The sequence below is a fragment of the Zootoca vivipara genome, chromosome 14 (genome assembly GCF_963506605.1).
Source record: "Zootoca vivipara chromosome 14, rZooViv1.1, whole genome shotgun sequence".
In the NCBI taxonomy this organism is placed as follows: Eukaryota; Metazoa; Chordata; class Lepidosauria; order Squamata; family Lacertidae; genus Zootoca; species Zootoca vivipara.
The window spans coordinates 43,065,428-43,079,994 of record NC_083289.1 but is presented as its reverse complement, the minus strand read 5'-3'; the positions used below and the strand labels follow the sequence as shown (position 1 = coordinate 43,079,994).

The 14,567-nt window shown below is 45.8% G+C and overlaps 1 protein-coding gene across 4 annotated transcripts in view; it reads left to right on the top strand.

Annotated features, from left to right (window-relative positions):
• Nucleotides 1–11,669, top strand: part of TRRAP (transformation/transcription domain associated protein) — a 162,280-nt gene extending 150,611 nt beyond the window's left edge. For all 4 annotated transcript variants that reach the window (XM_035131728.2, XM_060283007.1, XM_035131726.2 and 1 more), the window contains 4 exons: nt 3,282–3,466; nt 7,037–7,240; nt 7,933–8,127; nt 10,383–11,669. In XM_035131728.2, the coding sequence (XP_034987619.2) occupies nt 3,282–3,466; nt 7,037–7,240; nt 7,933–8,127; nt 10,383–10,667 (869 nt within the window). In that variant the 3' untranslated portion in view covers nt 10,668–11,669. The remainder of the gene's footprint in view (nt 1–3,281; nt 3,467–7,036; nt 7,241–7,932; nt 8,128–10,382) is intronic.
• Nucleotides 11,670–14,567: the final 2,898 nt, after the last annotated feature.

Genomic DNA, 14,567 nt, shown 5'->3' with positions numbered 1-14,567 from the left:
CAGGCCTTTCCTCTCTAGTTGCTGCCGTTCTCCCGAACCGCCTATAGTTTTGAGCCAGGGTTGGGCTTTCTTCTTTTGGAACGAAAGATTGAGCTTCACGGCTTAATCGGATAAAGCGAGCGTGTCAGCAGTAGGTGGATTTTTATCTGAGCAGAAATTATCCTTGTCTCTGACATAAAAGTGAGCCGAGTAGCCCACGACTCTCCAGATTTGCAGCTGGCGTGGTGTAGCAATGGGAGGCTTGAAATCCTGTTCATGGTAATACAGCTCTTCATTCAGAAATGCCTTTGTGGGGCCCGGCGTCTAGTACAAGCAAATGGTTCTTTCTTGTGAGTTGTCTTTCATAGCAGAGCTCTTGAGTGTGCCGAGAGTGGACGGCGAGTGCCACTTGACACACTTCAGGCCGATCAACACGGCAGTGGGAGAACTGATATCTACATACTTTACCAGTCCTGATTCTGCTTCGGTGTAGAAGGCTTCTTCTTCTTCTTGCAAACCCTTTTCTCCTTGTGCTTGTTGCTCATGAGGCACCATAAGTGAACACGGTATTTCAGTCCTGTGGTGGAGCCCAAGCTCAAGTTGTTGTTTTATTATTATTATTATTATTATTATTATTATTATTATTATTATTATGTTTGATTGATTGATTGATTGATTGATTTATATACCCCTAGGGCAGAGTACAACATAAAAACACCTATTTTATGGAGCATAATAATAGAAGTATACTCATAAAATAATCATAATAACAGTCATCCCCCCACATTTAACAAGTAAAGAGGAATGTTTTTGCCTGGCACTTAAAGACATGTAATGATGGCACCAGGCAAGCCTCTCTGGGGAGAGCATTCCACAGTCGGGGAGCCACCACAGAAAAGGCTCGTTCTCCTGCCGCCACCCTCCAATCCTCTTGGGAAGGGAGGACATAGAGGAGGGTCTTGGATGATGAAACGCAGGGTCCGGGTCAGTTCGTATGGGGAGAGGCAGTCCTTAAGATATTGGGGTCCTGACCCGTCTAAGGTTGTAACGTTCCCCCTTTGTAGAATGGTTTTCAGCAAAGAGAAGTTTTAACAGGGATTCCTGTGCCTAGATAGCGCCTGGTGTTCATCTTAACGTATGGCTGGGAAAGACTCGTGTCTGCAACCCTTGAAAGAGGCTGCAAAAACAGTAGTTGGCTAGATGGATTGATGATTTGACTCTGCATAAGGCAGCTTCCAATAGTCCAACATTGGCTGGGGAACCTTTATGGCCAGATCCTGCAACTGGTAGGGAACCCAGCAGGCCACCTATTTATTGTTACCTACCGCCATTAGCCAATTTTGACAACCCACCTATCAATCCACTGCTGTTATCTTCTGGTGCAAGGCTGGCAAAGCTTCTTTCTCCAGGGATCAGTTCCACAACCAAGCTCCCCAGGGAAATCTCAGTCGACATGACCAATCCAGCAGGCTTGATTGGTCGTGCCTTTAAAACTGCTTTCTGCAGGATCGGCTTCACGATCAAGTTCCCCACAGGGAACCCGGTTGTGCAGTTGATCCAGCCACATCTCTACTTGCCCCACACCTGACACCATGTATGACATTGGGTGTGGGGCAGCTGCAAGTGGTTTGGGGAAAACAGCTTGTGGGGCAAATTGAGACCTTTGCTGGGCCAGATTTGGCCTGCGAGTGAGAGGTTCCTAACCCCTGTCCTATGGCAAGGTGGAGGAACACATGAGCCAACTCCTCCTAGCCCTAGCCAGGAATTTTACCATGGCCGCATCTGAGGGACCATTTGAACATCTGGATTTTTGACCTTGGCAAAGACAACAAGGGACTAATGTGAGCAAATGCAGTTATTATATGCAGTTAAACTTGGGTTTCAGCTAGCCAAAAGGGTTACACAAAGGTTTCACAGGGAAGGTTTAAGTTTTGGGTTAATCTCTTACTCAGTTAAATGGTTGGTTGGTTGATTATTAAACCTACAGACATTTGCATATGAGGGGGAAAGCCCAAAAGTTCTTTTTAAAAGGTGTCCCTCCCTCCAAACCTGTAACTCCAGATGTTGTTCAACTACAGCGCCCATCACCTGTGGCCATTGGGAACGTTGACTGGAGGGACAGAGGTTTCCCCACCCTTGTGCTAAGCAGCGCATGCATGTGTTGCAGCTTTTGTCCTTTTAGGAGAGGCATTCTCCCCCCCTTTCCTCACAAACAGAAGAGACTGTCTTTTTGTATTAAATCATTTTAAATGCTTTAAACTCTGCTGACTGATTTTAATGAGGGGAGCTTTTATAGGTCTGTTGAAATGTTTCCAGTCAATTTAATCGGACCGATTAATCAGCTTAATATCGCGGCCAAAGTTTTGAGGAGGGACGGTGTCAGTTTCCGCAGTTCAGGAAGGCTTGAAGCTCTGAGGGAGCTTTCGCTGCAGCTGTAAAGCATCTCATCAGCCTTTGGGAAACTTCTATAGAGGCTCCATCCCTTCCAGGGTCTCTGTCAAGTCCCAAACCCTGTAAGTGCCTGATGTACTTTACTCTCCTGCAAAGTAGCCTCACGTCTAGCTAGGCCAGGCGCTTCGACAGGAGGCCTTGCTGGCCATTTTCTCTGCTGCTGCAGCTTGGGGGGTGATGGGCATGTGTGTGAGAGAGAGACCTGGCCAGGATCCCAGCCAATTGGTGTGGAGACCCCTGGTCTTAGGGTGGGGGTGACTGGATTCAGTGCCACCTCTGCCAGTCCAGGTCTCTCTCAAGGGAGGGGTCCTGTTCCCCCCCCCACTCTTCCTCCAAAGAGACACAAGAATCGTAGAGTTTTAGAGCTGGAAGGGATCCTGAGGGTCAAAAACCCCCTGCAATGCAGGACTATGCAGCTGTCCCATATGGGGACCAAACATGCAACTTTGGCGTTAGCACCAAGCTGAATGGGCGATGTCTTCTAAGAACATAAGAAAAGCCTTGGCTGGTCCGGTCCATCATCCTCTTCTCACAGTGGCCATCCAGGTGCCTCTGGGAGGCTTACAACCAGCACCGGAGAGGAGCAGCAGGCTCCCAAGCAACAGGCAAGCCTTTGAGAAGCTGAGGATGGTAGGAAAAGCAGAGAGGTTATGGATTTGCATGTCTCGGGAGAGAAGAGCAGAAATGGAGGCTGGAGAGTCCTCGGGAGAGCTTTAAAAGCAAGGACAAGGCCTGATGGTTACGGATGTCCTGGGGAAGGAGGAAAAATAATGTGTTGGGCTTGTTCGCTGTGATCCTTCAGGACATTAAGTTTACATTTCCCTCCTCCTCTCCTGGCCCTTTCTCTCCAGTCCCCCGAGTCGTGGCGGTCTCTCCACAGATGCGCCTGGTCGAAGACAATCCTTCATCTCTCTCCCTCGTGGAGATCTACAAGCAGCGCTGCGCCAAGAAGGGGATTGAGCACGACAGCCCGATTTCTCGCTACTATGACAGACTGGCAACCGTCCAAGCGCGAGGGACCCAGGCCAGCCATCAGGTATCGTAATCTGTGACGAATGCGTTAAGATGCGCTCTGCGCCAGGCCTGTTCTTCGCATCCCTTTGCTTCCCTTGCCTCGTGTTTGATGCATCCATCTCGTCTCACCCCCCCCTCTCTTGCACTCTCTCCCACCCCCTTCTTTTTATCGGCAAAACAATATTTCAAAGTAGATCTGCCAGAGGACTGAGCGGGCACCTGCATTGCATTAATTTTGTGGCAACGCTCCGAAAACACAAACCCTCAAAAGAGCCTTGTTACCTCTCTACCTTGTATGATTAATAGAGCGTAATTATGACCAGAAAAGGACAAGATATGCAACAAAGAAGTTTTGTTAGGCAGCTGTGGGTTGTTTTGCTTGTCAGAGCCACAAGAGGCAGTGATGGCCATCAACTTGGATGGGCTTAAAAGAGGATCAAACATATTTCTGGAAGATAAAACTATCCATGACTACTAACCATGATGACCATGTTCCATCTCCACGGTCAATGATGGCATTATGCTTCCTTATACCAGCTGCTGAAAACCATAGGAGGGGGAGAGTGTGGTTATGCTCAGGTCCTGCTTGCAGGATTTCTATGGCCATCTGGCTGACCAATGTGAAAACAAGATGCTGGACTGGATGGGCCCGTGGTGCTGCAGATGCTGTTAGACTACAGCTCCCATCACTTCTCACCATTGGTCATCTTGGCTAGGGGTGATGGGAGCCGAAGTCTCAACAGCTTTCAGAGTACCACAGGTTCACCATCCCTAATCCAAACAGTACTTAAGGAGAAACTTGCTTCATTGAGAAGTTATTCCGTGAACTCACCATGTTACCTTGGGCCACTGTTCCTCTGCTTTGGTTCTGCAATGGAGAGGAATCATAGCTCACTTATAGAGCATATGTGTTGCCCACAGTAGGTCCCAGATCTAATCCTTTATATCTCCATTTTTTAAAAAAGGGTCAGGTAGCAGATGATAGGGAAGCCCCTTTATATGAGACCCTGGGTCACCCCTGCAGATCAACGTAGACAGCTTCCTGATAATGTGACTTAACAATACAAAGCTGTTAAGGATGTAATGTGTATTAGTTGCTCCAGACACACAGAAAGCCCTGCTCTCACTGTTTTGTGTTTCAGTCCATAGACTGGTCTCTCCACCATTCTCTCTTTTCAAAAATGAAAAAGGGAAGCTTTTTCCCATTTGGATTTAAAAAAAACCTATCCGATATCTGTCATTTTATTTTCCTAGGCCAACTAAGACACAGTTTAAATCCCCCTGAAGTGGTGTAATTAAGGCTTAGTATTCCGTTATCACCCTTGCCCATTTATAATAATAAATAGTTATTTTAAAAGTCTTAACACATATAATTAAGCATTGTGCTGTCCTCTTTCTTCCCATTGAAATTGATGCAGTTCCAGGTGTGTTGTGTCTTGAAAGTTGTGTCTGTAATAAACAACCTTTCATTCCTTGCACAGCATAAAATAAAATTAAGTGACATGGAACATCTGTCTTTCTCTCCTGTTTTCTTTTTTGAGGCTCTTCCCTTCTGGTTGTGGAAATTTAGTTTCTCTCTCTCTCTCTCTGAGTAATTTAATTTAAGCAAGTGTGATTATCGTTCTTTTCTAGTGCAGCGGAGCAGGTCCCCACTTTATTTTCTCCTTCTAATTAATTAGCCCAGTCCACGCTGTAAGTAATTAAATATGGAGGTAGTCCACAGATGTTTACATGGGAGGCACAACTTGGCTGCGGAAAGTGTGGTAACATTACTACTCAGATGCTTGAAGCGGATGTTGATTGCAGCCAGAGCATACCAGGCCCTGTGCAGACTGTGGAAAGATAGGCTTGCCTCTCGGTGGTTGAACGTGCATAACAACATCTGTGCCATGCAAACTTTTGGTCAGCAAACTTTTTCAGCAGGGGGCCGGTCCGCTGTCCCTCAGACCTTGTGGGGGGGCCAGACTATATTTTGGGGAAAAAATAGTGAATGAATTCCTATGCCCCACAAATAACCCAGAGATGCATTTCAAATAAAACAACACATTCTACTCATGTAAAAACATGCTGATTCCCGGACCGTCTGTGGGTTGGATTGAGAAGGCGATTGGGCCGCATCCGGCCCATGGGCCTTAGTTTGGGACCCCCTGGCCTAAGAGGTTCAGAGGCTGCCCATGGAAACCAAAGCCCACACTATAGTGGGTTTGGGGAGCCTCTGGCCCTTCAGCTGTTGCTCAGCTCCCATCAGCCCTACCCAACATGGCTACCGGTGAGGGATTGTGGAAGTTGTAGCCTGGCAACCTCTGGAAGACCACAGGTTCCTTGCCACTGCTTTAGTTGCAAAGCTGGATGTAGTCATGCTAGATGGATAAAAGTTTGGTTTGAAGTAATTATGGGTGCACCAGTCTCTTATCATCCTACCCACTTCTGCTTGCGGGTCTTAAATCTTGCCTACATTGCATGATACAATTCCATCACATGGGTTAGCTATACAGCCCAATTTGAATGAAATGAACAGTAATACAGTATCATTCAGTGCCTATTACACCTTCCTTCTGCTGGGATAAAGGCCTCGTGGGTGTGCAGCCCAGTCTGATATCATGGGTGGTATTTCCTTTCGTCTAGGAATAAGCTAGACCTCCTTGGTTCAGCAAGGTTTCTTCATATTGTGCCCCTGGACAGTGTCACAGACTCCACAGTTTTAACTGTTGGCTTATTGAGCTCCTACAGTACACACTCCCTCTCTCGAAACCCAGCGGCATCTATTGCCACTGATTCAATATTGCCCAAATGCAATATTCTGGGTTACCATTTTATCTTTTCATTTCTATAAAGAGAAGGTCTGCACTTTATTTTACCTCCCAAGTACTGTGCATCCTAAAACACATTTCATTCAGGCTTGGGTTTAAGAACTTGCCGCTTCACCACGGGCCGTAAGGAATTCCATGCAGGCAAAATGAGCAGGTTGGCATGGGAGGGACTCCTTTGATTTCCACGCCGGAAGAAAATCCAGAGGAAGGAAAGCACAGAGGACTGATAGAGAAAGGATCCTTCCTTCACTTGCTGGAAGACAGGTTTTTGGCATTTTTAAGCAGTTTTGTTTCCACGACAGACGAGGCAGCCAGCTTAGAAATTCAGGCTGCTGCTCTCAAACCAGGCTAGTTAAAAAGGAAAAAAAACCCTGCAGACTATAACTTTTGTGGGCTTACTTAAAAGCCCGATTTTTTAAAAAAAGAAAATAATGTGCTAAAATATTCATAAGACTTATCATTTTGCTTTCAGCTTTCATTAAATGAAGGTGTTGCTTTAAAAAAAAACCCAACACCCCACCCCAAAATGGTTAAAGGGAGCTGCTTCTTGAAGTAGCTTCGCGTGCAAGTGTAACATGATACACAACTCTAAGGATTTAAATTAACCTGGAATAAATAAATACATAATGTGTTTCTTCTGTTGTCAACCGATGTAAATCTGTCCGTCCCAATAGCTGCAGTCTTAAGTGCTTAATTATAGTTGCAAAGGCTCCTTTGAAGTTGTTTGAAACCTTACAGAAATACATGATCCTGATGGCTTTCCTCTCCCTCCCCCGTTCTAGGTTCTCCGTGATATTCTGAAAGAGGTGCAGGGCAACATGGTGCCGCGGAGCATGCTGAAAGAGTGGGCTTTGCACACCTTCCCAAACGCCACCGATTACTGGACCTTCCGGAAGATGTTCACCATCCAGTTGGCACTGATCGGGTTTGCAGAATTTGTCTTCCATTTGAACAGACTTAACCCTGAGATGCTGCAAATAGCTCAGGTATGCACTGGGACTACTTTGCAGGTTGCATAATCATCACGTGATTCCCTTCAGCATCTGGGGGCAACTTGCGTAATATATATGACAACACAAATAGACCTGTCTTTTCATCCGTATGGGTTACTAAGGCACCTCACAATTGTTGTTTTGATTGCTTTTTTCGCTTAGTAGATTTATATCCCACTTTATATTTATGGCCTCATCTGCACGGTACATTTAAAGCAGCATCATACCACTTTAAGCAGCCATGGCTTCCCCCAGAGAATCCTGGGAAGTGTAGTTTGTTAAAGCTGCTGAGAGTTGCTAGGAGACCCCTGTTCCCCTCTATGTAATACATTATAGGAACAATATTTTTCCCTGCCCCAGATCCTCTACTAGCCCTTTATTCAAGATTGATACTTTATTGAGGATGTTTTTGTCTGTCATATTTATACCCCTGCTAATAAGGAATAGTGTACATGTCTGCAATTCTTGTTAAGCGTTGTCTGTGCTCATATTGCCTGAGCAGGAGCCTGCTAACGTAAACATGCCTTTGGAAGAGCTTATGCTTATTCTTTCCCCCATTTACAACTTGAATGCAAGGGATGTCGTTCAGATTTGCATGGGTACAATCAGTTTTGGATAGCTTTTTGTTTTTCTTCTGATTTCCATACTTACGGTTTATATGTGTGTCTTTAAAAAAAAATCTCTAGGATACTGGCAAACTGAATGTGGCATACTTCCGTTTTGATATCAATGATGCTACGGGGGATCTTGACGCCAACCGCCCCGTCCCGTTTCGACTCACGCCAAACATTTCTGAGTTCCTCACTACTATTGGCGTTTCTGGTCCACTCACTGCATCTATGATTGCAGTCGCTCGCTGTTTCGCACAACCAAACTTTAAGGTACGTACAGGTGCGGGTGGGAGTTTTGTGTGTTTAAATACCAAAGAATTGAATTAGACTCCTTAGCTTTCATCCTCTGTGAAAGCCATCCGATCTTCCTACCTGGCTTTTCTTCTTTGCTTTCTCTATCCCCTGCCTCTTTGCAGGGGCGGAGAAAGGGGGGTGCAGGCTGCCCCGGGTGTCACCACTGAGGGGGGGGGGGTGACAAAATGCCAGGCGGCGCTCACCGCGGGGCCTGCAGCGCACCCGAGCCACAAGTCTCTCCTGGGGGAGACACGGTGGCTTGGGCGCTCTGCGCTGCTCAAATGGACCATCCACTGCCTCCCCTCCCCCAGCTGTAGGGTGGCTGAGTGGGAGGAGGCAGGCAGACTCCGGAGGCTCCACAGTGCGCCTCGCCTCACCCCACCGTCACCCCGCCCCTGTGTGCTCCACCCCAGGCACCAAGCGGCTTCCTCCGCCGCTGCCTCTTTGGCATAGAAACCATAAATAAACCTATCAAAGGAAGCGGAGATGTGTGAGGGTAGGGGAGAACCGACTGGTGGGGAAAGAGTTTATGACCCACTGCCACTGCTCTTCTGATAATGCTCTCGTTTCCTTTTCACTGAGAAACTAAAGTATTCTCTAGTTTAACATGTAGCTCCACGCTGGCCTCTCCTCCTCCGGGCAGAAATCTCATATAAGCATAATATGAGCTTTTTATAAATAAATAATAGGCCTGGCTTTGCATTCCTCCATTGAATTGGCCCCACTTCCACGGCAGTACATTATAGCGAAAATGCCTGCGCTCCTAGTAACTGTCCCCCCCCCCACTTTTTATAGAGTAGCTACTTATGATCGTTTTGAAAATGTAACGTGCAGATACATGAACTTGATCCTATGGATGTCCCTAGAACTCGGCTCACAGATGATAACCTGCATCCTACAGATTTGTGTCCCCCCCACCCACCCACCTGCCCTTTCTGAATCACCACAGTAGATTGTGCACTGAGCTGAAGCACGTCTGAAAAGAGCTTCTCTGGTTTGACCCTATTTGGGGGGCGGGGGGGGGATTTTCCAGACTATTAGAGAATGAATTAACTTTCCCACGTCTCACAGCAGATCCGTAAAAAGCCTAGCTGATTCCTGTGCGGTCCTCTTTCTTGGGCAGAGCGCTACAAAGCGGACAGTAATTCTGCTCTCAGCCTGGCCTGTTGGGTTGAAATTAACGTGCCTCAGCAGTTGCCACAGCGTTCCAGCGACAATGCTGGTGTCTGCAAGGCTGAGAACGGTGGCGCGGGTTGCAAATCAGCAACATTGTTTAGCTTTCCCCCCCGAATAATGTCGCAAATAGGAATCTGTCTTGGCAGCTTGTTAAGTGGGAAAGGAATCTCATGATATATAGTGGTTTTGATGGAGTTTGGCTCTTGGCAGGGTACAGTTTGCTCAAGGAATGGGCTTATTTCCTTTTAAAATTCTAACACTTCACCAAGTTGAAGCATCTCCTCGCAGCTGGGTGGCAAATTTGCAGTCGCCGCGTTACACCAAACCCGCCACGTGACACACGAAGAACTCAGGTGGTACGCCTGTGTGATTTCACTAATTAGGCATCTAAAGACTCAACCTGCAGTTGTGCTAAATCCTCTCTTAACTTCTTAAATGCAAGGGGGCATGGGGGGGGGCAAACAGCCCAAAACAAAAGTGGGGAGGATCAAAATTATAGAAGCATTGGGTTTTTCTGAAGTTAAAGGCTCGGGTTTTTCGGATCGATCGGAGCATTTATATTCTGCCTCTTCTGTTCAGGGCTCGCTTACAAAACACAGAAATTGCAGTTTTGTGGAAAGAGTACGGAACAACTACAAAAGAGACAAGGGTCAGAAGTGGGGGGTTTTTTTGAGTAAAAAAATTGTCTGCCTGATAAAATAAAAGCTGCCTGAGTTTGAAAAGGGCTTCAATAAACAGGAGGGAAATACAGTGGGGGGGGGGAGAGAGCCACGCATCCTGGGGCAAAGGAGTTCCATAAGGTGGGCACAGCCAAAAGTAAGCTGTCACAAATGGTTCTAGAAGGAAACATCAAATGCATAGCCTTTAATAACACAGCTCACTCTAGGCTGCAGTTGTCTGAACATGCCACTGTAAAGAGTTTTGTTGTTGTTGCTAAGGTTTATTGCGCAAAGCACTGCAACGGTACGTTTTCCTTGCAGTTTGGCCAAGTCCCTTGACAGTCCCTCCTAGTTAGACATAATTATTTTCGCTCCCTCCCTCCCCGATCCTCGTAGGTTGATGGCATCCTGAAGACTGTGTTGCGGGACGAAATAATTGCTTGGCACAAGAAGACCCAAGAGGATACTTCCTCCCCGCTCTCGGCAGCAGGGCAGCCGGAGAACATGGACAGCCAGCAGCTGGTTTCGCTGGTTCAGAAAGCCGTGACCGCCATCATGACTCGCCTGCATAACCTGGCTCAGTTCGAAGGGGGGGAGAGCAAAGTTAACACCCTGGTTGCTGCGGCAAACAGCCTGGACAACCTCTGCCGCATGGATCCCGCCTGGCACCCCTGGCTCTGACTCGGCAGCGTGAAGTTCTTGTGGCCTGCAGCTGCGGTGGGGAGAAGGGTGGGGAAATGTGGACACTTCTTTGTGAACCATGCCTTGCTTTGCCACTACATCTCCACCCGTCCTGACCCCGCCTTTTCATCAGTCTTTGGTGTGATCATGTTTACAGAAGTACCGCCGCCTCTTCGCCCCTCGAAGTCATTTTTGCATGCTTATTGTCCAAGGATCGCTCCTTTGAAGTGGCTCGGGGAGAGAAGACTCGGAACAGCGCAGTGAACCATCTCCTGCTTCGTGCTGCCGCGAGGATGTGCTTGTGGCTCAGAAGCTGCAGGCCTACTTGTTCAAACTTTTTGTTTTATTTCAAGAACACTTTAAAGGAATTCGTATCCACACGTTGTGGGTCTTCCTGCGTGACGTTCCTGTTTTTCATTTTATAAAAAGTGTTTTCTTTGTTGTTTACCTTCCGGTTGGTGCAAAGACTGCTGGAATGAATGCAGTCAGAAATATGTGTGCATCGCAGTGGTTTTGTACAGTGGTTTTGTAACAAAATGTATAGAGGGGGCGATTGCTCTTTTTGGGTCACTATGGGGTGAGAAATGATCAAATTGTGCTGGTTTTCTCCCTAACTGTTGCTGTGCATTGTACAGATGGACCCATTTCTGAAACCTAGTTTAGAGGCTTACTTCTGTGTAGAAGGAGCACTGTAAAAGTGAATTTGTCATCCATTAAGTTGCATATTTTGATGGAACCAGTGCAACACAAGTCAGAAAGTATAAGATAAGCTGGTTATTTCTTGAGCTTTGCCATCTTTAAATGTGTATCATTAAGTAGCTTCTCAAGGAAACATTTTTAGTTTTGACCTTTGTAATTTAAAAGAAAGGGGGTGAAGAAATGGCTTTTATTTGGGTCCATGTTAGCATTTTTTATATAAAAAAAAAACTTTCAGTGTTGAGAATGTTACAGTTCAAATTTGTACAGAGCGAACTTTTTCAAAATAAATATTTTCTAAAATGATTTAACGGTGCTCGTTTTCTTGAAGTGGTCTCAGTGGCAGTGAATTAAAATAAGCAGTGGCAACACGAGGCTTCCAAAGTAGAGAGGGTTGATGGCATTACAAAACTGTATGCAGTGTGCAGATAATAATGTCACTTCTTGGTAATGCAGATATTAAATCAACCCAAGAACAAGACCTGTACATAACAAGAGCCTGGTGCAGTAATGAATTTGCTAGCCATTTGTGCCGTTTTAAACAGGGCCTAGGACACCCAGCGCCTACTTAAATAATTAACATTTGAATAATTAGTCCAGAGAGGTTGGCAGCAATCCTTCCCGTGGCCACGTTTTTTAGTACGGCATTAGGTGAGTTCTTGTTTCTCGTTGAATGGAGAACAGCTCTCAGTTCATAATGCCGTGTTCCAAGAACCTGCATCCTGCTCTTAAAAAATTTAAAACTCCTGGCTTGGTACAAGCTTATGAGGAAGTATGTTTGTTTTGGGGCTAGCAGCAGTATCTCGGCTGAGAAGGCTCTTCTGTTTGGTGTGTTGCAGCAGTAGCAGCTCAAGAGAGCTTTTCCTTCCATAGATGTTGCTGATTGTATTACCAAAATGCAGAACAAAGTGCATTATATATACAGTGGTCCCTCAACTTACGAAGTACTTGACTTGCGAAATTTTGAGTTGCGAATGAAAAAAAAATGGCCGCACGCTTACGTTGATTTCGACACCCGAAAGGAAAACTGTTGCGGTTTAGATGGGGTTTTCTCGACTTACGAATTTTTGATGCGGTTTACTCGACTTACAAATTTTTCCGTTTCCAATGCATTCCTATGGGAAACCGCTTTTTTTGACTTACAAACTTTTCGACCTACGAATGTGCATTCGGAACGGATTAAATTCGTAAGTCGAGGGACCACTGTGTTTAAGCACGCATATTGTAAACATAAATGCTAAATATGGAGAGGGAGCTCTTATAAGCATTAAATTAGCACCTATTCTTAGTCTAACAATTATATATAAATAAACAAATTAAAAAATTGTCCAGTGGAACCTTAGAGACCAACTAAGTTTATTCTGGGTATAAGCTTTCATGTGCATACACACTTCTTCAGATACCAGACCAACACGGCTACCTACCTGAATAAATACACCTTCCGTTAAATTACTTCGACCACCGCAGCACATTAGATTTAGAAAGCTTGAACAGGTAGCAATAATTGAGTGACATGATAAAGATTCTGTCACGGGTCGCCAGCTTTTGCATCATTGTTTATAGTAGACTCTTTGAAAAATAGTCCCATCTGACAAGTGACCATAAATTGAAAACCTTAATAACCCTGGGTGATCTCCAAAAAAAAGTCATATGCAAGAGTAGAACTATTGAGTTGTAGCCAACTAAGTTCTACTCAAGAGTAGGCCAATTCAAATTAATGCACCTAAGTCAGTCACGTCCATCGATTTCAATTGGTCAGCTCTTGAGTAGGACCAACATGGATACCAGAGTGTGAGGAGTATGGGCAGGAGCCAGGCTCTGGGGCCTGTAGTGCTTTGCAGGACTGGGGCCTGCCTCAGCTTGTGCTGGAGAAGCAAGGAGTGGCCACACAGGTGAAGACCTCAGCTTGTGCTGGAGAGGCAAGGAGTGGCCACTCAGGTGAGGCTACTTGATACCTCACTGCACCTGGTGGCAGGAGCTGGGAGGGATAAAAGCTCAGCATTTCCCTTCAGCTCTTTGCCACGGCAACGCTACCCCTGCCTGGTTGCCTCTGGCCTCTCGCTCCTTGGACCCTTGCCTTGCCGACGCCTTGATCCTCGACCCTTGGACCTTTGCCTTGCCAACGCCTTGCTCCTTGACTCCCAGACCTTCGCCTCTTCCTTGCTCCTTGACCCTGCGACTGCCTGCTACTGGACCCTCAGCCCTGCACCTGTTCCTGCTTCTACATCACCATCTTGCCTCTAGTCCTGACGTCCTCAGTCAGGGCTTCAATCGCCCGCCGACCGGACCGTGACACAGAGTTGTCACTTTGGTGCTGCTACCACAGCGGTTTGACTTCACCCCCCAATGTACACTCCATTCTCTCTCTCTCTCTCTCTCTCTCTCTCTCTCTCTCTCTCTCTCTCTCTCTCTCTCGACACACAGTTGCCAACAACAGACTAATGTTCCATGTCACCGCAGGCTGCTTTTCGGAGAGACTGCTTCTGAATTGTCGCCAGTATAATTATAGTCCCCATGAGCAAATACCGTATTTTTCGCTCCATAAGACACACCTGACCATAAGACGCACCTAGTTTTTTAGAGTAGGAAAACAAGAAAAAAAATATTCTGAATCACACCCTCCTCAAATACAAGCACAAATTTCTTGCTGAATAACAGCAGCTTGTATATACTGTATCCCAAGGGATTACATTTTTTTTTGCATACCTTCGACTGTACGTAGATATGCATGTCATGTTCAATGCTATACATGTCATGTTCAATGCTATATACTTACATTACTTACATTTATAATCATATTGTTCTACTTTGGCTGTGTGTTTAATAAAATATTGAATTCTTGCATTGCGAAAAATGAAAAGTGATAAACATGAATTGCAAAAAACCCTAGAGCTTACAGAACAAAACCGACTTCAGATATGAAATCAGCATTGAAAGAACATATAAGAACAGTTGAAAAATCTCTTGCAACAGAAAAGAAAAACAAAAAATTGCTCCATAAGACACAGACATTTCCCCTTATTTTTTAGGAGGAAAAAAGTGCATCTCATGGAGCGAAAAATACGGTACATACCGTCCTTTCCCGTGTATAGGACTATGTTTTATTCTTTTAAAATCATGCTAAATAATGGGGGTCGTCTTATACGTGGGTAGTGAATAGGGCGGACGTTTGATTGGTTGCTGCCGCAGCTGTTAACAGCTATT